The sequence below is a fragment of the Sinocyclocheilus rhinocerous genome, unplaced genomic scaffold (assembly GCF_001515625.1).
Source record: "Sinocyclocheilus rhinocerous isolate Xijiao unplaced genomic scaffold, SAMN03320098_v1.1 scaffold2032, whole genome shotgun sequence".
NCBI lineage: Eukaryota > Metazoa > Chordata > Actinopteri > Cypriniformes > Cyprinidae > Sinocyclocheilus > Sinocyclocheilus rhinocerous.
The window spans coordinates 845,768-868,914 of record NW_015634013.1 but is presented as its reverse complement, the minus strand read 5'-3'; the positions used below and the strand labels follow the sequence as shown (position 1 = coordinate 868,914).

At 34.8% G+C, this 23,147-nt stretch overlaps 1 protein-coding gene and 2 pseudogenes across 1 annotated transcript; 2 read left to right on the top strand and 1 right to left on the bottom strand.

Moving 5' to 3' along the window:
- The window catches only part of LOC107745020 (deleted in malignant brain tumors 1 protein-like), a 24,785-nt pseudogene extending 22,483 nt beyond the window's left edge, over positions 1-2,302 (top strand).
- Positions 2,303-2,950: 648 nt separating this feature from the next.
- Positions 2,951-4,673, bottom strand: LOC107745010 (thyroid transcription factor 1-associated protein 26 homolog). The gene is given in 5 exon segments (XM_016558848.1): positions 2,951-3,237; positions 3,457-3,562; positions 3,671-3,796; positions 3,798-4,014; positions 4,428-4,673. Coding segments are annotated over 5 exon segments (765 nt in total). The 5' UTR covers positions 4,582-4,673; the 3' UTR covers positions 2,951-3,075.
- On the top strand, positions 4,610-21,788 carry LOC107745019 (methyltransferase-like protein 25; annotated as a pseudogene).
- Positions 21,789-23,147: the final 1,359 nt, after the last annotated feature.

The following is a 23,147-nucleotide window of genomic DNA, read 5'->3' as shown; positions in this document are numbered from 1 at the left end:
TGTGTGTTTTAGATCATGTTCCTCTCAGACTGAGTGGAGGGGAGGGCCGGTGCTCTGGGAGGCTGGAGGTGTATCATAACGCTGTGTGGGGCTCAGTCTGTGATGATCAGTGGGACATCAGCGATGCTCAGGTGGTCTGCAGGCAGCTGGGTTGTGGAGCAGCACTGAGGGCTGATGGGAATTCAGTCTTTGGTGCTGGTGAAGGTGTTGTGTGGCTGAACAGAGTCGAGTGCAGAGGGAATGAGATTCACCTGTGGGACTGTCCTCTCTCCCTGAAAAACCACACTGACTGCTCCCACAAAGAGCACGCTGGACTCACCTGTGCAGGTTACAGCAAACACTGAGGAATAATATTCATTTTTAGATAATGTTAGAGTGTATATGTGTGTTAAAAAAATTTGTATGAATTGTATCTACTTATTTTTTTACATTGCCAGATTTGTCAGTGTCCACTACTCCTGCCACAACAACATCAGCTTCTCCTCCAGTTTCTCCTCCAGTGCGCTCAACATCAGTCTCTCCTCCAGCAGCGTCTCTCTCCGTCCCCCCAGTGCTTGTGATTGTTCTGGGAGTTGTGCTCTTACTGCTCTTAGTGCCACTGCTTATACTGATTCAGCAGAACAGAGTGATGAGGAGAGGTAGGAGAGATCCAGAGACTGTCATATTGTGTCTTATTCAGTGTGTGATCAGTCATGTGTTGTGAACTGACAGCAGGTTTGTCTGTCTACACTCACAGCTCTCTCTAAGAGGAGACACAGGACGACGACTGAGGCCGTTTATGAGGAGATTCAGCACAGACACAATCACTTCACTCAGAGGGGTGAGACATGAGCCATCAATCTCATTTAATAGCATTAATAAGAGTCTGTCAGAGTTGATGTTCATCTATTATTAGTCCTGTTAAACCTCCTGCTTCAAACCACAGAATTCCTGACAGAAAACCACAGAGCTGCAGGTGCATGTTTATGAGTGTGTCTACCTGTGTATATTTATGGAAGGCAGTGAAGAACGGGTTCATGTGAGGTTACGTGTGTTTGCTAATAGGCCCAACAAAAAAACATGGCATTTCTGTTTCTGATGCTTTTGTGTGTGTGTTGTCACTAACACAGTGCTACATGATCCAAAGGAAATGAGGATTCAGTTACAGTTACATGTTTCTGACGGTTCTACTCTTCTTTAACAGGGAGTCTCATCTCTGAAGAAATGCATTCTGGGTATGAAGATGCTGATGACCTTCTCTCAGGTTAGAGAGCTAAAATATAATTAAATAATACCTAAAATAAATAATGGTCAGACTCCAATAAATTTGAAAATTTCAAAAAAATTAAAATGTAATTCACACTTATAAAATCACACATATAAAATTTAATTCTATCACTAAATTAAATATTTGACCAATGACTCTGTTGAGGCTGTTCATAATACTAAAGCTTTTATCTTATTAAAAACGTTTAAGACTGTATATTATAATAATGCCAACAATGCCAGGTTAAGACCTGCAACAGCACAGTTTACATTTTGTGTCCAAAAATATTCCACAAACACCCAAATATATGACACGTTTTGATGCAGAAGAGATGAAGGAAATCACGCCAGGCTACTATGATGATGTCATCACTGATGGACTGAAACCAGATCGTAAAACAGGTGTCACATCACTTTTATATACATACATATGTATTTTTCTTTTCTTTTTTTATGATAAATTTGTAGAAGACACACCTGAGAGCTATGATTATGTCATGACAGGTGGACAGAACTCTAATATTAATGTATTTCTACTTTTTTATCTGTGTTTGTTTAACATAATATCTTTAAAATGATACTCAGTACTGATATGATAACATTTGTTTTGTTTATATTTTCATGTATGTGTAGTGGACTCACCGGAGCATTATGATGATGTCATAATTATTGGACAGAACTTTAAATGTGTAACAGGTGAGTCACACAGAACTGCTTTTTATCATCACCTGCTGTTTTATATATATCATTATGTTATATAATGAACATGTATTTAAACCATTAATGAATCATCATAGGTTTATCAGGTTTAATCTAATAGTCTCAGACAGTCATGAGGAGAAAGAGATCAATGACGCAAGCTGTTACACATTACAATGTGAGGTTTTATTTCACGTGTATCAGAGGGAGATCAGGAGGAGTATGATTATGTGAAGAACAGCAATGAAGATGAGAGAAACATGCTGGGTTGGTTATTGTTACCCTTTTACATAATCTACTTTCAATCATATTTATCATTTAAACCCAATTTAAACTAAATAATGATGTAATTATAATAATGAAAATGAATTTGCTTTTGTTTTTTGTTTTTAAAAACAGACTATGATGATGTGGGAAACTAAATAATGATGTAATTATAATAATGAAAATGAATTTGCTTTTGTTTTTAAAAACAGACTATGATGATGTGGAGGAGTAGTCAAATAAAGTGGGAGGAGCCATATGACTGAGGAGACTGTGTTTATGAAGTCATATTACAGTTACTGGTTCTACTGGGAGTTTCTTATATTGCTACTAATGCATCAATGCCTTCTGTTTTTGTTATTTTAATATTTTTTATTAAAGTTTACATGCTTTATCAACAAATTTTAGTATTTGTTTTTTAGTATTTTTAAATTTTGATATCAATGCTTTTCAACTAATAAACAAAATATACCATTCATTCATCATGTCACAAAAATATTTTTAAAAGAACGGTTAGAAGAAAGGAGAAATTATGCAAAATTCTATAAATGTTTAAGGAAGTACTTGTAGGCAGTTCAGCTTCTGACAGCATTTTATAGCTAAATATAATAATAAAATATAGATCTACCACTAATTAGATATTATAAAGCATCACGTTTTTTCATAAACTTGAATTAACTCAAGTAAAACATAATTTAATATTTTGTTTACAAGAAACATTAATGTGAAGGACAAAGGTATGCACATCCTTGTGGTAAAAAAAAAAAAAACTCACCTAAACTGCAGAGTTTATTGTGTGATGGTCTATTTTAACTTTAAAATGCTTTAAACAACTTTAAACAGTCTCATTTTATGGTTGATACTGAATTATTTGCGCTGAGCTTGAATCTTTTGCAGCAAAAGCTCCATATGCAGATTGAGGTTGGGCTGACCTTTCTTGGTTTTTCTTTTCAACAACTGATATGTGGCCATTTTCTTCTCATATTTTTTCAGAGCCTCCTCTCGCTGAGCTTTGTCTTTCAAAAATTCCTACACAGACACGCATAATAAAGCATGCATCAGTCACTTGCCAAAGAATGTAAAGGATGATTAAAATGTGTATGTTTACATGACATAACGAGTCTTCTTTAATGACATCACAAAGGAGATTCATTAGGAAATTGAAAACTGTACAATTCCATCAAACTGATGGGCTTAAGAAGTGCATTTGCGCACTGAGTATACATTTGCCAGTTTTTATTTCCTCACCTCTCGTTTTCTTGCACGTTCCTCATTTATCCTTTCATATTCTTGCCTTGTTTTCTGATACGACGACATTTTCTGCTTCCTTTGGATGAATGAAGTCTTATGGGAGCTGATGACACAAATCAGAAATCAGGAATGTGGCTGTGTGTGTGTGTGTGTGTATGTGTATATATATATATACATATATATATATTTTTACTACTAGCTGTTACTGTACCTGTCAGACTCTGCTGGTTCATTAGCTGAATCAGGGACGGTAGTTTGGTAAATCGTTGTGTTTGAGATGTGTTTCTCAGTGAAAGGTGAATCCAACACCATTTTTAGTTCATCGTCTGCCTCCTGTCTCTTCATCTACTGCTTTCCCTTTACATCTTTTCTTCTTTTTTTCTTGTTCTTCTTCATCTAGTCGTTCTTTTTCAGCCAGGTATAGATGCCTCAGATGCTCGGCATATTCCTCCTCTAACTGGATTGGTGATGGTTGCATTTTCTTCCTTTCCTTTCTGAGAAGTTTGTTATATTCATGTTTTATTTTCTCCTTCCTTTTGAAGGCAAATCCCTGACCTGAGAAAGAATGAGAGGGAGATGAGATTCAAACAGTACACATTCTACATTTAGTCCTAGTTAACTATTTGTTGTGTGTATATTGGTCGATGTCATGACGCTCGTTTTTTTTCTGGATCTATTACGTTGATCAAAAATATGTTGCGGCAATTTATATAAGAAAAATACGTAAGTTCACTTTTTTTTTGTGTAACATGATATAAACGTTTTCAAAAATGTAACCAACGTTAAAACAACGATGTATAAGAACTAGGCACGTGCGTTTTACACAGATTTTTTCTCATTTCGGACGTCTTTATTTTTCATTGACCCTTATGTCAGATTTGTTTATTAATTGTGAACTTTCTACATCTAAAATACATTTTCTTAAATATTATTTTTTTAAGTGGCTATGTTTAAAGTGAACTACTTACCCTCTTTTAAACTACCGTCAAAAACTTTGTTCTCTGGAACCCATTTTCTTTTCGTTTTAGCGTTGTGTGTTAAACCACCATGTGCAAATTTGTTATTGAAGTATTTTCCTTTAATCGGACCTTTAGTTTTTGCGTTTTGTTTTAAATGTGCCATGTTTCACGTTAACTTAACATCTGCTAATATGTGGACAAAACGGTTGTTTGTTTCTCGTGTAAAGACGCACAATAATGACGTAAGGATGGTCGCAAGGCATTACTAATCAAAATAAACGCCATTTGTGTGAGGGCAACATATTCGATTCGTCCATTTAAAAAAACGCAACTGGTACACTCAACATGGCCGCGCAGTCGGTCCCTCAGAGGAATCATATCCTGATTTGACTACTTACGTCTTAAATACTGTGTCAACAGCTGCTGCTCTCAAACACTACTTTTGGTTTCTGCAATGCCTCAAAGAAGTTGGTGGACATATCAGCCCTGCTGAGGGTAGCGAAAGCCCACTGTTTACAGGGTTTGGGGGTCTGTATGCAGCTGGAAGATCTGATGCAGAATCTGAGACTGATGACTGGAGACACTATAGCAGGTAACTGCAGTCAGATCAGAAGCACTGAAAATCACATTTACATTCCACTGGATCTTTATTGTGATTATTATGCATGTCATATTCAGGTTATTAGAAGGTCATATTTCATGCATTGTCTGTAATTCCCATAGGAGAGTCATCAGACAAAGTAGTTGCACCGGATGAGTTTATGAATTGTAAGAAGGCCCATGAGGTGCAGGCGATGTCTGAGGTTGTGGCTAGTTTAGCCAAATGCTGCCAAGTCAAACAGGTAGAAATGTAATTAAAAACAAACTGAATTGGGTCTTTTTGATCATCTGTTTCTGCTTCTCAGGTGATAGACGTGGGTTCAGGGAAAGGCTACCTGTGCTCCTATCTGTCCATGCGGTTTAACCTACAGGTGTTCGGGATCAACTCCTCCAGCACCAACACACATGGAGCTCAGGAAAGAAACAGGAAACTGAATAAGTTCTCCAATGCTTATCAGAACACACCGAACAAAGCCACTTGAAAGCAAACTTTGGACACTGAGGATGAGAGTATACAACACAGCAAAAACTTTGAAAACAGTGATGGCATCAAAAACTTTATTACTGAGGAAAAGGAAAGCTTTGAGGCTCGAGCGGATACCAGTGCTTTATCAAAACAAGTCACCAATGATTTATCTGCTTCAAATAATGCTGCAGAATGTCCATTAGACCTGAATGATTCAGATTCAGGATGCAGCTTCCTCAGTAGGCTGTCTCTGGACGTCATAGAGGATGTCTCTCCCCGCGTCCACCCCAGCCAGCTGAGCCTGGAGGAAAGGGAGAAGAGGAAGAGTGAGAATCTGGAGAGGAAAGCTCGAGAAGGAAGGAGGAACATCAGAGACAACAGCCTGTTTTCCCCTCTGACCTCATATGTCACTGCAGAAACTGAGCTCAAGATGCTGATCACAGAGCTGGAGGTGAAGGGATGATGGTTTTGTCCAAGGGAGAATAAATAAAGAAATAATAATAATAATAATTGTTAATCTTCTTCTTCTTATTATTATTTTAATTTATTTAACAAATTATTTAATTCATTGTTTAAAAATAATAATTATTATTTATTCACTATGAAATAATTAGTAATACATTTTAGAATTATTTTGAGAAAAGTAGTGCAAATATGTCAAATAAGTAATGTTTAAATAAATAAATGCTAATAATTATAATAATAATTCTAAAATAATAATTCTAAAATTCTAATTCTAATTCTAAAATAAAGTACCAGGGCAGAAAATGTGTGTACAAAATGTACAACAGTATGGTTTTATAAAATCAGTCATTTAATTCATTGTTAAATAATAATAATTATAATAATAATTTAAAATGTTTAAGTAAATTTTGTTAAAATAATGATAACAATAGTAGTAGTAGTAGTAATAATAATAATAATAATTTATTATTCATTGTGAAATAAATAACAAGGGGAGATAATAAATAACAACAATGAAAACAACATTAATAATAATAGTAATTACTGTATTATTATTATTATTATTAAAATGTAATTGTAATAATAATTTTAATGACTACTACTACTACTAATATTTTAATATATAAACATTATTGGCATTATTGTTATAATTAAAGTTATACTAATTATCATCATTATAATTAATGAATGAATTAAAGAATTTTACATTGTTGTTTTTTATAATATCATATCATCATATAATATCGTGCTTAAAATACAAAGTGGGTGCTGAAGATGTATTTTCTATTCTATTTGAAGCATTACTTTTTTTCTCGTAAATGCACTGTGAATTAATTTCATATGACATTCTCTCAGGATTAAATAATTGATGTATACTAAACTCATATAATAGCACTATGCTGCAATAGTTGTCCAGCTGTTGGCTCTGATTATAGAGCTGAAGTTGTACCATTGCTATTACAGCTCAGCGAGACGCCTGCGATTATCCTAATCATGTTAATTAGGTGAAATTGAGCTCAAGAATGGAGAGGGACTTGGATGTGTCCATAGCAAATTATTTATGATCAATGAGAGATGGCAAACGGTCTGTGTTGATTTCACTAAATTACCCCATTTTTTTTTTCTTTCTCCCTTTCTCTTTTCTCTGGCTGGTACCCAGGATGCAGTTCTGGTTGGGCTGCATACGTGTGGAGATTTGGCCCCCAGCACTCTGAGGATGTTCAGGGCCAAACAGGAGCTGCGCGCCGTTTGCAGTGTGGGCTGCTGCTATCATCTGCTCTCTGAAGAGTTTGATCAGGACAGACAGAGTAAGAACACTTCATACATTATTACTAAAAATGTTACTAAAAACATTATTATAATATTAATTATTACTCAATAATGGATTAAATGAACACATAACAATTATAATAATTGGAACAATATAATATACAATATATAATGTAATATAATTTAGTAATATAGTAAATATAATTACTGCAACAATGATAAATGTATTATTCATTATAAAATTGTTAATAATACATTTTTATAACATAATAATCAAAATTGTTATTATTATTTTATCTGTTATTTTATAATAAATAATTGTTTTATAATAAATAATAAATCGTTTTTTTATTAAATAAATTACTTAATTGTTTATTATTATTATTATTGTTGTTATTTTAAGTTTACTAGTCTAGGATGTTCAGGGCCAAACAGGAGCTGCGCGCCGTTTGCAGTGTGGGCTGCTGCTATCATCTGCTCTCTGAAGAGTTTGATCAGGACAGACAGAGTAAGAACACTTCCTGTCTGTACACACACACACACACACACACACACACACACGTGGACAGATCAGTCTCAATCAGAATAGTTGAGCAAGTCTTCAAACAAGTCAAGCTGTGTGGAATTGTATTTCTCTGTATAATATTTTTTCCGGCAATGTGCATCCCTGTACCAATACATGGTTAAAAAAATAAAATAATAATAATAATAGTAAAAGCAATAACGTATTATTATTATTATTAAAATGTTATTATTTTATAATGAATATTTTTTCTTGATTGTTTAGTAAACAAATACATTATTTAATAATAATAATAATAAATAATTGTTTTATAATAAATAATAAATCGTTTTTTTATTAAATAAATTACTTAATTGTTTATTATTATTATTATTGTTGTTATTTTAAGTTTACTAGTCTCCAAAATAACCCCATTAGGCCCCACTAACTTTTATTGTGTGGACAAAAAGCACTGACACTTTTTTCAGATTATGTTCATAGAGTATACAGGTTTGGAACAACATGAGAATAAGTAAATGATGACACAATTTTCATTTTTAGGCGGACTTTCTAACTTGGTGTTAGTTTTAAGAGAGCATGTGGTTTCTGTCTGCCTCTTAGACACGTTCTCTTAGAGCAGACAGTGCAGAAAGGATTGAAGTGCCTATAAAATCTGATATTTTGATCACATAATTACTGTGTTATGAAGCACAGCAGGACTACAATAATATCTCATTGTCTTTTAAAGCCTGGTGATCACATCACAGACCCTCGATTGCTGGAGGGACAGAGCTAAAGCGCATGAAGTGTGTGCAAAAGCTGGACTGACATCACAAACACTCTTCCCTTCAACAGACTGTCTGTTTGATCTCACAAACTCAAGAAGAGTCAGTACAACATGTGGCGTTTTCAGCCTGATGATGTCAGTGTTTTCAGGGCTTCAGCGGCTCGCTTTACAAGCACATTTGTTCTGAAGAAGAAACAAAATGTAATGAAACAAATGCAGTTTCATTTGTGTCTTTTAGTCTCAAAACCCCTGTACGATTACAGCATGCTGTGCGTTTAAAGGTGAAGTGTGTCATTTTTGTGCTACTCGCACCAAGATTTTGCATAGAATTTCACGTGCATGAGCAGAATTTATTGCTATGATCTTTTCATTTTGACAGCGTAATACTTTTCCACAAGATCTCTTCTCAGGCTCTGCATTTGCTGACACAATTCAGAAGAGCCCAGGCAATGTAACCTACTTAAACAGAAAACAGGAAGTCCCGCCCACCAACATCATTAGTTAAGCAGTCGCTTATTCATAGTGCATTAAATTTGTATTTTCATCAGAAAAAAAAAACCACACTTCAGTTTTAAATTTTTGTATTATCAAACGTGAACTGAAGACTCTTCAGTTTAACATCCCACAGCAACTGGTCGCCTCAAGACAGCGTTAAAGTTCACTCGCAATGAGTCAAACGTTTTATAATGAAATCACTGATATTGTTTTGTACACTGTCCCTCTCTCAGGCATTTTTTATGCACAGCTCATTCTGTATCACACACACATTTTTCAGGCCTGTGCTGGACTCTGGATCCTGTTCAGTTTGGCATGGTTTAGATTAGCATGATAGCTGGAGTAAACAGTGTTTATCTGCACCGTGAATAGGCCTCGAACTGCAGTGTGGGTCTTGTTTGAATGGCATGTGTTCAACAGGTTCTCATCCACAAAATGTTTAGTGTTTAGTTTAAAATGCAATAAAAAGTTTGGGTTGTTAAGATTTTTTATGTTTTTGAGAAGTCTTTTATGCTCACCAAGGGTGCTTTTATTTGATTAAAATACAATAAAAAACAGTAAAACTGTGAAATATTATTACGATTTCAAATAACAGTTTTATATTTTAATATATTTTAAAATTTAATTTATTCCTGTGATGCAAAGCTGAATTTTCAGCATCTTCAGTGTCACAAGTTCCTTCAGAAATCACTAATATACTGAATTGCTGCTCTAGAAACATTTATTATTATTATCAAAGTTGAAAACGGTTGGAAAACATTTTTTTAACAAGATTCTTTGATGAAAAAAAAGTTCAAAAGAATAGCATTTATTTGAAATAGACATCTTTTATAACATTATAAATGTCTTTACTATCATCTTTGATCAATTTTAATGCATCCTTGCTGACTACAAGTGTAATTTCTTTTTAAAAGATCTTCTGACCCCGAACATTTGAACAGTATTTGATGTTAAAACTTAAGCTGTGTAGTTTTTCATCTGTGTTGTTTTGTGGTTGTTGCTCAGGGTGTGTTGATTGTGTGTGTGGTTTCCCTATGAGTCAGTATCTGAAGGCTCAGGCGTGTTTCTGTGGTCGAAATGCCAGGATGTCAGCATGTCTCGTAAGTCTGCCTCACACGTCACAAATAACATCACATTGCCCACGCATCTTCAACCACATCCTTTGCTTATTAGCTGATGCATGTTGCATCAGGTTTTAACTATAAATAGATAATATTTTAGGTGTTATTTTTTAAAACATAATGCCATTAAACTGAAGGCGACTATCAAACCATGAAAATGTGTGTTTAGTTATCACTACTTTTTCAATACAAGCTTGTTTCCAGCAGATTTGGCTGATGTTGGCTTTTTATTCCTCTCTCAGGCTCTGGAGAGAGTGTCTGCTGGAGGAGGGGTGAGTATTTGATTGTGTCATGTATCATATCAATATTCATTTTTCGATTAAAAACTCATTTCCCCTGCAGGATTTGCATATAAAGACTGCAGTCTCATGCGACCGAGTCTGTTTGCACAGCTGATTGTAATGTGTTGGTCAAGCTTGAATGCCAGAATGCACAGCATATGCGCCTATGCATATTTATCTGATTCAATTAGACGCACTGTGTATTTTAATTTGATTTGTCCTCTTTTAAAAATGATTGAAAGTACAGAGGTGAAGCAGTCGGCATGAACAAACTCTTTCTGTCTTCTGCATGTCTGATTGTTTGGATGACATAATTGTCATGGAAAATATGACATAATCTGTTTTCAAAGTTGCCACAAATGGTACAAACATTTCAAATGAAGTAATTAAAAATGTAAATAAGTAAGCAAACATAACCAAGTAAGCATGTGTTGTATAAGTAAGCAAAATCAGCTTTGAAATGAAACAAAATAATTTGGATTGTGGTTAACTGGGTTTCTTCTCTGTTACAGCTGCCTATGGAGTCACTTTTTTATCGGGCGGTTCTTCATGTTATTTTACGAGATCACTACGATTGCTTTGAAAGGTATTTATAGTAATTGTTGCCACAGCAAATCTTCATGGCCTAAAGAAACATAACCAAATACTGGAGGTTTGGCAGTAAATTCTACTTAAGTAAAATATGTATATAAAATTGAAAATGATTTTATTTTACTCTGTCTATCTCTCTCTCTGTATATATATATATATATATAAAAGTGAAGTGACGTGACATGTGGCCAAGTATGGTTACCCATACTATATATTTTTTCAATATAAATGAATTAGTATATAAAGTGTAATTTCTTATTTAATATGTTTTAGTAATATTATGTATGTATATATATATATATATATATATTTATTAAATACACATATACACATATAAAATGTACATTTTATTTAATGTTTTTTATTTAGTAATATTTATTATGTATTTTTATATTTCTGTATATTTTTAGTCAATATAAATACATTAAATTAGTACATAAAAAGATTTTTTTTATTTAATGTTTTTTTTAGTATTGCGTGTGTGTATTGTTAATCATTAAGTCTATATCTCTTGTTCTCTTTAGCTATATGTGATTATTTTTTATTACAAAATATTTAATATTTATAAGTGTGTGTATATATAATTTAAAATCATTAAGTCTGCATCTTTTGTTCTGTCCATCATATGCACCATTGCACCATCATATAAAGTACGTAATAGATTTTGTGTCATGCTGGATTTGTTTTGTTACTGTGCCACATGATCTATTAATTTTAGTAGTTCAGTAGCTCAGGCTGTTTTATGGCTTTTAGATACATGTAGATATCTGGGAAAACTACTAATTGTAGTAGTTGCAGTAAATTATAGTTTACTACAAAACCAAAAAAGTCCTGTCTTTGAAAAACAGTCTGTAAAAGCGGAAACACACACACCCCGGACCCCCTGATGAGTGACTCTCAGTCGGAAACACACGCGATAACAAATATTGAGCTCCCACACTGGCGCCGTTCCTCTCCAAAAGACCAGGATCAGATATCTCATGGACAGCACTCTCACCACATCATCTGCTCATTAGACAGAAAACAACCGCCTGTCTTTGTTTTAGTCGCCGGAGAGCTTTAGTAAACTAGAAGAGAGAATAAAGAGGCTGCAGATTCCCTCTGGTCCTTCCTTCCTTTTTGCGGAGGATGAGAAATGTTTATTGAGATACTTGATCGTGGCTGCAGAGAGCAGATCTGATTCAGTGCTGACTGATGCTCGTGACTCAAACCCTAAAGCCCTGTTTTCAGGTTTAATAAGCTTCTGTGAGTCAAAGCCAAACCAACAGGTTACGGTAATGGGCAAGTCAACAAGGAGTACAAAGTTCACCCTCTACATGTGACTTACTGTCTGTACATTTAGTTTTTAAACTACATTAAAAACAGTTGTGTTAGTTTGTTTTTGTTATGATACATTTTTGAAGTATTTGATGGGTATTTTATGTTCTATTGACAGTGAGAAACGTGTTGGGAAGGTGTACTCCAAAGCCTCGTCGTTTGTGGACTATGTCAGACAAGCACTTAGGAAGCTGGATCTGGATGACACCAAAGTAATAACCAAAAGTTCTCACATTACATTTAATGCTTTTTTCAGTCAGCCCACATGCATCTGAATTACACCACAATGAAGCTAATGAGATGAAATATGGGAACAGACAGCAAGAGACCATTAAAAAGGCTTCACCAGGCCTAGGGCAAATCTGCAGCATTCTGTAGAACAAAATATACTGTATATATTTTATATAAATATATTATATAATATTTACATTTTTAATCATTTAAATTACTTTTAATATTGATTGGTTTATTTGAGTCCTGTAATAACAAAGCTGAATTATATGAAGTCTTCCAAGTCACGTGATATTTTAGAAATAATTTTAATATGATGATTTGGTAATATTTTGCTAATATATGTTTGTGTGTGTGTGTTACTAGTCAAAAGTACAGATTATGTAATAGATGTATTTTAATATATTAAATATATTTATTTGTAATATATTTTTCATTTAATATAAAATCTTGTTTTTGAAATTAAAACGCTTTTATTTTATTTTGCAATATAATATTAGTAAAACAACAGTAATGATAACAATAATTGTTATAATTCTGTTAAACAGTACAAAATATGTTTTATTAATATATAATATGACATTCATGTATAAATATTGTATAAAATAATGTAATATTTTAATAACTTTTTATTTTGCAATATATGTGTATTTGTGAGTAAATTACATTTTTACTAGTCTAAAGTACAGATTATCTAAATATATATAAAATATATATATTATATAAAATATATTTAAATAAATATTTACTTTAATATATTTTATTTATTTACTATAAAATACTATTTTTTTTATCTAAAACTTTTATAAAAACACCATTCCTGCTTCTAATGATTTTTCCTTCTCTAACAACACTACATCCATTTATCATGGTACCACTTGACCAGAACAAAGCCAGCTCTGCCATTATTTTTGGAAACAAATAGACGCCATTAGTGTGTCTCTGTGGAGATAAGCATGGCTACACATTGACACTGCAGCTTGAACTTCACTGAATTTGTTGGTGCCAGTCTAATGCTTCTCCAATAAGAGTCCGTTGACCAGTCACATATGTTTCCCTCATGAATTCATCTTCCAGCGGATGTATTGTGCCATATCCTGTTCTGTCTAAATCACAGAAAGGAAAAGCTTCAGGATAATGATATGATGCACTCCAAAACATCTCTCTCCGTGACAGAAATAGCAAAGCGATGGGAAACCAGCTTACTCACTCCCTTATTTCCTGAAATGTAGCTTTTTTCTTTGCATGCAAAGGAGGCTGAGGAAATGCTTCTCTATCGTCACCAAGAATGTCCAGCTCCACTTTGAACAAAACAAAGTTCATTTTTAGTACATCATCAAAAAAAACATAAGAATTTGTTTTCTTCTCCTAAAGCAGAAACAGTCGACTGATTTGTTTGCTTGGGAGGAGAATCATTTTTCACTTCACAAAACAGCTGCTGTCCCCTGAAGTTTTGTGGTCAACAACCATGGTGTGTTTCACCGACTTAATGACTTCAGGATATAAATAACACATTTACCAAAGATGTGAGATGGCAAGAAAATTATAACATTTGTTGACCTCTTAGGGTTGGTTCAGACAAAACGTGTTTTTGCATTAATCTGCTGCTTTTAATTCGGTTATGTAGATGTGTTTGACTGGTGTAGAATGGAAAAAAATAGTGTTTTTTTAAAAGTTGAACTTCTTAACTTGTGCGCCATGTTTTTGAATGATGTGTTAAGACGCAAAAGACACAAGGCATGAGTGCAACAAAAACATCTTTCTAGTGCATTATTATCTAAAAAAACAATGGGAAAGCAGCGCAATGGAGTGAAAAATTCGTGTGAATGGCTTCTTGGGACCAGTTTACACCGAAGAACGGTTTTGTGAAACGTAGGTCAGTGGAATGTGAAAAAAGCAAGGTGTCATTTTGAAAAAAATTGTATCAACCCTATCTCATGAGAAAACGTAGCTATTTTACAAGGTGGTGATTGCATATACATTTGTGCAATATGATTTTTTGTTTTTGTATTTGAGACTAAGAATTCATACACCAAAACATAAAATAGTTACAAATTGCTATGAGAAAATGTATTTTAACTTAAGCAACGTGTTTTCAGAATGCAGTGTCATGCACTGTTTTAACAAGGTGGTAATTTCGTATGAATTTGCACAATGTGATTCGTACAGAACATCAGTGGGGCAAAAGCAGATCATATAAAAACGTACGAAGATTGTACGAATTCATACAAATAATTCACTAAAATGTAAAAGTGTTACAAATTGCTATGAGAAAACTTTTAACTTGAGCGACATGTTTTTACAATGCAGTGTCGGGCGCTACTTATGAGGTGGTAATTTTGTGTGAATTTGTACAGAAAAGTGTGATTTAAAAAAAAAAAAACAGCGTAAAATGTACAGCCCTAAACCTAACTGTCAGTATGACTTAAGCAAATCGTATGAAAATGCAAACATTATGCACATATTTGTACAAATTATCAACCAATTTGCCAAAACATGAAATAATTACGAATTACCGTATTTTTGAATTTGAGTGCCACGTTGCAAGGTGCAGTGTTTAAATATGGCGGCCGTGTGCTTTTAAAAAATGATTTAAAAAAGCAGTGCAGTGGAGTACAAAACTGCATTCCATGTGAACGGCCTCTTATGCCATTTCTTTATGCTTCGTCTTGCTTTTTTAAACGCAAGTACGCATTTTATGTGAACGCCCCCTTAAATTCAACTTTAGTGTGAAAGATTATACGTTGAATTTTTACTCCCAGAATGGGACTTTTCTTTGCTGTTTTAGCTATGTTGACATCCAGGCCCTGGCAGGTCTTGTGTGAGAATGAGATGAAAAGGGAAACGAAGGGAAAAGTCAATGGGGAGCCATTTAAGCTTCCGGTCAGTGGAGGAAGCAGGGAGGGACAAGATGAAGAGGGAAATGATGGGAAAAGTCAATGGGTGCCAGAGTAGCTTCCGGTCAGCGGAGGAAACAGGGAGGAACCGCACAATACTCCTTATCAGGCATCGGCACTTTAATAGGGAACTGCATGGGAAAAGAAGAAGGAGAGGGGAGAGTGAGAGCGAAGGGAATTGGAAGGAAAGAGAGGTGCGATTTATCTTTTCATCAGCGATTCAAAGGGACTAAACAGGATGCACAGATGGAAAATATTCTGTTATTATGTCTCTCTCTTTCAATCTCGTCTCTATTTCTCCCTCACACGCAAACATATGCCAATCTCATCTACAATGACGCATGATGAGCTCCATCTGAAAATAATCAGCTTCTTTTTTGCCTCACTGTCTGAAGTGTTAACAGCATTTTAGGGAACAAATTCATGTCTGGCCGAAAGACGTACATGAATAAAATGTCTTCAAGTTCTTTTATTTCACTCTCTCACTGTATGCTCTGTGCATCATGGGCCTCAATTCAAATTTGATTGTAAAAGTCAGTGATATATATATTTTTTTAAGTTGTGGATGAAAATGTAAACAAGTTCTCATAATGCGTTTTCTATCACAAATTGGATGGCGATGTTTCAGATTAAAATGTTTTGCCCTGAAAACATTTTCCTATAATATTCTGACTGTCTTTATTGAGTTGGGCTGCATGGAAAATATAACAAAATCACTCATTAGACAAGCAGTATTTTACTAATAAACATGGCAAATTTCTAATATATAAACATATGGAGTCTTTATGCCAGAACTAAGACACTTGTTTTATCAGTTTAATTAATGCAGCTGTTCAATATTCTGTGGATTCTCTGCAGTGAATGGATGCCGTCAGAATGAGAGTTCAAACTGCTGATAAGAATGTAACAGAAACATAAGAAACATGACAATAATCCATAAGCAATCCACAAGACTCTAGTCAATCTATTAATGTCTTGCAAAGTGAAAAGCTGCATGTTTATAACACAAACAAATCCATCATTATGAAGTTTTTAACTTCAAACTGTTGCTTCCGGCTTTCTTACAAACATGCAGGATGTCCCTGGGGTTGAGTACATTTTAGGCAGATTTTCATTTTTGGGTGAACTACTCCTTTAACCGATTTGTGGAATTATGTTATGGAAAAACCAAAGAGGTGTTTGTAATAATATTTTGTCTATATCAGATCATTGTTGATATTATTGTTTGTTTAAAAGCATTGCAGTTCAAACACAGGCCTGACATGAAACATGAAAATGTCAAATACCAGTTTTTGTAATCAAAAAGAGAGGATGAAGAACAAAACAAACATAGGAATAACAATGCCAAGTCAAGACTTCAATCAGTTTCCATCTGAAATGTTCTTTTAATCAGCATAAAACATAAGTTTGGTGCTATTTATTATTTTAATACAATTGATCCCAGTGTGTTTTTGTGCTGGTCTAAATCAAGCAGGTGCTATTTTGGAGCCGGAGTGTTCCAGACTGTGGCACTGCCCATCATGACATCATGTTTCCTGTTTGATATTTATCAGCTGTGATGAAAAAGTCTTTCTTAAATAAAAAAAATGAATAAAATAAAAATAGAATTATTGATACAACAGGAACTCTGAAAAAGAAAACGAGACACATCTTATAGTATTCATCAGACTTGTTTTTCATTCAAAGGTGAATAAAGATTTAAAACTTTGACACTAAAATTTATTAATATTGCTAAGAATATCATGCATTTTGTATTTAATTTTTTATTGTATTATTTATTTAATTGTATTATTTGCATTTTAAAAATGTCCTTAGAAACTACCCTAACACACCTGCAATCAGTTACAAACCATTTTTTTGTAATCTATTGTGATTATAATTTTGTGAAATTTTTTGTTTTTGTTTTTAATTGTATACTTTTCAGATTGACATCTATTCCATCTGACTGTTTGTATCCACAGCAGAATGCAGCACTGATAAGGTCAGAGCTCGTGCTGATCCCTGAAAACAGCAGTTGTCCTCCCAGTGGGGTTGACGGTCAAGGGTCAACAGCTTGAGGTCAGCGGGGTGGAACAGGAGTGGAGTGACTACACTGGGGTACAAATGATCTCTCGCGCTTGTTCCTGTGTTTGACTCATGCAGATTCACACATGCACTGAACAGGTTTTGCCCCAGCTGCTCCTCAGTGGGGATTTTCAGAGATCCACATGCAAAAAGCACAACTCGCCGCAGGGTGCAAAAATCTACAAATCTACACTTCCTTCAAAGCAGATTATTATTAGGGGGGAAAGCAAACAAACAACAACAAGACTTTTTTGCTTGCAATTCTGAGAATAAAAGTCTGAATTGTGAAATATAAAGGCGGAGTTGCTAGAAGAACGTTTTTTTTCCTTCTGTGGCAGGAAAGAGAGAAAAAAAACAATTGAAAGATGTGAACAGAATTCTGAGGGAAAAAAATCAGAATTGCGACATATAGCCTATAAGGGATGTAAATTCAGAATTGAGAAAAGAAAAGTCAAAATTCTGATTTTATATTTTGCAATACTGACTTTTTTTTACTCTCAGAATTGGGGAATCAAAGTACGAATTGTGAGATATAAACTCAGATTTACAAGAAAAAAAGTCGCAATTACATTTATTTGTTTGTTTGTTTTTAAATTTTGTTTTATTCAGGCGAAAATGGGTGATATTTACATACCAATCAAATTACATTATAGATCTTAATATTTATTTATTTACAATTTGTTCAAAACTAATGTAAATGCTTCAAACCAAAGCAACTGCAGTTTATAAAAAAATTATAAAAAAGAATTGCGAGATATAGCCTATAGCCTATGGGATATAACTCAAAATTGAGAGAAGAAAAGTCAAAATTCTGATTTTATATTTTGCAATACTAACTTTTTTACTCTCAGAATTGGGGAAACAAAGTTCGAATTGTGAGATATAAACTCAGAATTGCAAAAAAAAGTCGCAATTACATTTATTTATTTATATTTTATTCAGGCGAAAACGGGCTTCCATGCTGAGGTGATATTTACATACCAATCAAATTACAGAATGGAACTGGATGGAATATGTATTTACTTGTTTGTTTATTTATTTACAAGTTATTCGAAACTAATGTAAATGCTGCAAACCAAAGCAATTGCAGTTTATTATAGTAAGGCTCTAAATCAATTTAATAGGACAAGACTCTCGCTCTCAGCTCTCAGTGGTGCTGATGCTTCTCTCTTGTGAAGTGATTTCTGCGCATGCGCGGCGTTTCCAAATATCACACGCGTGTTGTGTGTTTGATAGGAGGGTGTTACTGCAACGGGATGTTTCACTACGGCTTTCTGGATGAAGAGCAGGCGAATACTCTCCGTTCATTAGCGAAAGCACACAGTACGAGCAGATATGTGGGCTGAATCCACAGCCTTCGACTGAGAATGGGTTAGACGAGCGATGCTTGTGTTTGAAACTCTTCCCATCTCGCAGCGGGAGAAAAACAATGAGGACAACAGCAAACAGAGACGGGGACTGATCAGTGTCATTCATTCCTGGACTTTCTTTTCTCCTCTTTGTCGTTGAGATGATAGTGGAGCTGGTGTGCAGCGCGGTGGCTCTGCTCCTCTATATGAACACACTGAGCGCTGATTTCTGCTATGATGACAGGTACAGTCCTTCTCCATCACTTTACCTTAACAGTTAAGCTCAGTAATGACAGGTGTGTTCAGTTAAATGTGCTCTTATTCACACAGATAAAATAATCTGTATGTTTATTGTTTGTTAGAATAACACAACTTTATGAAAACAGCTTTAGTTACAAAATGTATCACTCTTACTACATTTATTTACACATGGGAAACGTTTTGTAAGTGGCAGATTAAAAGGGATTCAAACATGTTGGTTATTTTCATTTGTTTATTTTCATTTATTAATTTATTTGTATATTTATGACACTTGCAATATATCTAAGAAACATTCATATTGTGACATATCTGGTCGATTTTATTGTTTGTCATTTTACATTTGTTCATTGTTTAGTGTGAACTGTTCGTGGGCACCTCTCCATTGAGGAGATGCCAGTAGGGGAAATCGGGGTTAGTTGTCACGCTTTTCACTAAAGTGAATATTTTTCAGCTTAGATTAGTTTATTTTAAGTAGCATGAAATAATACGCATGTAAATGGTAGCCTATCGTGCAATCATGTATAGTTAACAACATGTAAAATATGTGACAACTTGCCCCAAGTGACTCAAACACTACAAATGTTGTATATTTTTCTAAATTAAACACCCAATTGAGCTCATTAGTTCATTTTGTAGACTTCAGGGCCTGAAACAGATGTGGATGGAGACATCCAAAATGTGCACTGCTGGATCATGGTTGGGAAACAGACTGATCTGAAGCATATTTACTGAGATATAATCTCTGTGACAACTAGCCTATCCCGTATTTGACTGTGTGACAGGCCTGCTGTTACTGTCTTTCTCATCATTACATTAATGCTTATTTCTGGGAAATTGATTAAAACCTTTTCAGCATGCTTTGCGAGACATAACCCTGGGAATCTTTTGTGGGTTTACTGCAGAGAAATGACCCATGAAATTATGGGTTTAGTGTAGTAGCCAATGCAGAAGGAAAGTGATAATTTGTGTAAACATCTCCAGCTGCTTCTGATTCTATTAAGATTAATTTATAGACACCCAAGTGGAACCTAATCAGGCTTTAAGATCATTTCAAGGACCCAGTTGGGCACATCAGTGTCCATGCCATAATTGTTTCAATATATCATCGTCAACAAATTGACCTCCAACTTGCCAATCAAATGTAAATAATTGATTTTCAATTGGTCATATATTTAAATACAGACTCAGCAAGTGGTGATCTACTCTGTGTTGATAGACAAAATTTCATGGGTGAAATCCAGCCATTCCAATAGGAATCCATGTGATTGGGAGTTTCGAGTAAGAGCGAAAAAGTTCCCCATGCATATTTCGCTCATACTCAAGTTGGTCATGACCAATTTAAAGCTGCTTAGTTTGAAACCGGTGGACAATGGACCTTTTGCACACAAAATTCTACAGAAATTTCACTGATGAGACTGCAAATTTTTGCTCTTAACTAGTTGTCTGTAGGAGTGATGCAAATAGTGTGTCTCACACTGCGTTTAAATGTTAAATCACGACCCGTGACCTTTAATTTTCAGATGAGACCCAGTGTTAATTTAAACCCAAGAGATGCACACATGCATGCATCCTTCTCTGTCCCCCTTGAGTGACCACAGACACCCAATCAGTACACTGACCTTCCAGAGTCATTCATCAAGTCGACCTTCTCACATAAAGGTCAACAGTCTTGCGTCCTTCACCCGTTCCCTGGGGTTTAAGTTGCTTTGATTTATGTGTTTGTGTGCACAAGGCATAATCAAATAATCTGGCGATTGGTTTTCTGTGATTCCCATCTCGACTCTTGGGACTGGTTTCGGTCTCTGACTGTGGTCATGCACCAGCTGTTGAAGTGCGGTTGCAATCCTAGGCTTCCAGAGCTCTGGAATACCGCGCTCTGTCTCTGTTTTCTTAATCACGTCAAGTGTTTTTCCTTGGAACGGTGTGGAGGCTTGTCCACACTCCATGCGCCTATGGTAATCTCAATAAAAAAGCGAATAAAGCATTCTTGGTATGAAATGCGCAACTTGACTGAAGGCAGAAGACGTCAGCCAGTGTTAATCCTACTGGGGGAAATTTATTTTTACATGTCTTGAGAGCGATGTTTGAGAGCCGGCATGTGATCTTGTGCCAATTGTGCTGTTCTAAAGCATTTTCCATGGTTCTGACTGAGAGTTATACATGGTTTTTGCCCTCTGGATGAGTTTCACGTTGCTTGCAGAGATAAAATCTTGCTGTTTGTTTTGAATGCTAGAGTTTTATTAGTGAAGAGACTTCCAGAGGATGTTGTTTGCTGATTAGCTCAGGTTCAACCATGTCAATATCCGTTGCAGAGGACATATTTCCCCCGAATAAAGTTAGTTTTGGATTAATTCAGTGGGATATTACACTTGTAGAGCAGTTGTTTCTTAAACAATACAGTGGTTGCAATTGATGCTTGGTACTGTAAGACATCAGCAGTATTGCATTTTAAAAAATCAAACAGACTTGTAGTCGAACAAAAGATTTGCATATGAAATAAGGTTTTTAATTCAACCCAGTCATATACTGCTGCCCACTTTTCTTCATTCTTCATGTTTTGTTCATCTGTAACAGTCCTTAAACATGACCCTAAAAATGTGAAATGGGCCTCAAGGGGGATTTACAAAGAAAACATCCATCTCTTTTCCAGCTGTGTGACGAAATGCATGCTTAACAAGTTGTCTTGCGTATTGCTGTAACTTTGATATCTCCTGCAAATAAGCAGGTAATGTTTTGTCTTTGTTTCACTGAGTGTTTTGCAGTATCTCAATTGTTGCATTCGGTTTGATGGTTATCTGGTGCACGTGTGTTTTATCAATGGAGAGACTGTATAGCACTTTGTGGCTTTTAGGAGGAGTGTTTCATTATGCGCCTTTGTGTGTATTGTGATTGATAGATTGTGTCAAAGAGAACTCGCACTTGCACTCAAGCTTCATCACCGTATGTGTGGTCTTGACAGATGTACAGATTGTAAATAATTAAATTGCAATTTAATGCTGATATGAAACTTTTATACTGCATTTTGGTCACATTGATGTTGTTGTTTCACTCTCATATCCATAATGATTGACACCTGTTTTGTTACCTATATGGATTTTATGTAATTCTTAAAGTAAAGTATCACACATTTGTCATCCACAAAAATACAACAAAATACATAAATGGTCTATCGTCTTCATGACGTTAATCCTTGCTATTACAGGCCTTAATATTAGTTGGCAACAGACCATTTATTTTATCAAATAATTTGTTCTAGACATGCTCTCATGCCTTTTAAAATGTCAGACTGTTATTTTATTAAAGCTCTTGGGGTTTTAGGACAAAGAGTTTTCCTGAAATTGTCTTTTTTTTTATCGATTTGGAAGTAGGTTCAAGTCAACATAATGAATTTTCAGTATATGCTTTTCTCCAATCCGTATCGCAATAATCAAAATCAGCCATGTTTATGGAATGATCATCTTATGCCATATTATAATTAATTTTAAATATATTTTTATTTTTCAAAAATATATAAAAAAATGATTAGTGCTGTCAAACGATTAATCGCGATTAATCACATCCAAAATAAACATTTTTGTTCAACAACCCAGACAAGTACATCACAGAAATGATATATTTTATGAAGGAGAGGCAGATGGGCTTCATCAAATGTACCAAAATGAATTTTAAAATCCTTTTGAGTGGTTCTAGTGAGCCAGAGGCAAAGTGAACGAGATGCAGAGCGAGTGAGTGACTGAAAGGTTTGATTTGTTGCCAGTGGAAATGGTTGCATTTTAAAACACTCCGCATTTCCCCCTCGACCCCTAATGTGCTGTATTATTCCACCAGTGTAGAACACATGTAAGTTTTTAAGTTCAAATCTACCATCCCTATTGATTTATGCACACTCTATGGGAGTCTGTGTCGATGCTATGCTGTGTGTTGGGGGTTGATGCCTTGATTACTTGCAGATTTGCACTGGTTATCCTTCTGTGGCCAGCTTCGAGGAGCTGTCAGCCAACTCTGCACATTTGAACACTGTCTGAATCCACAA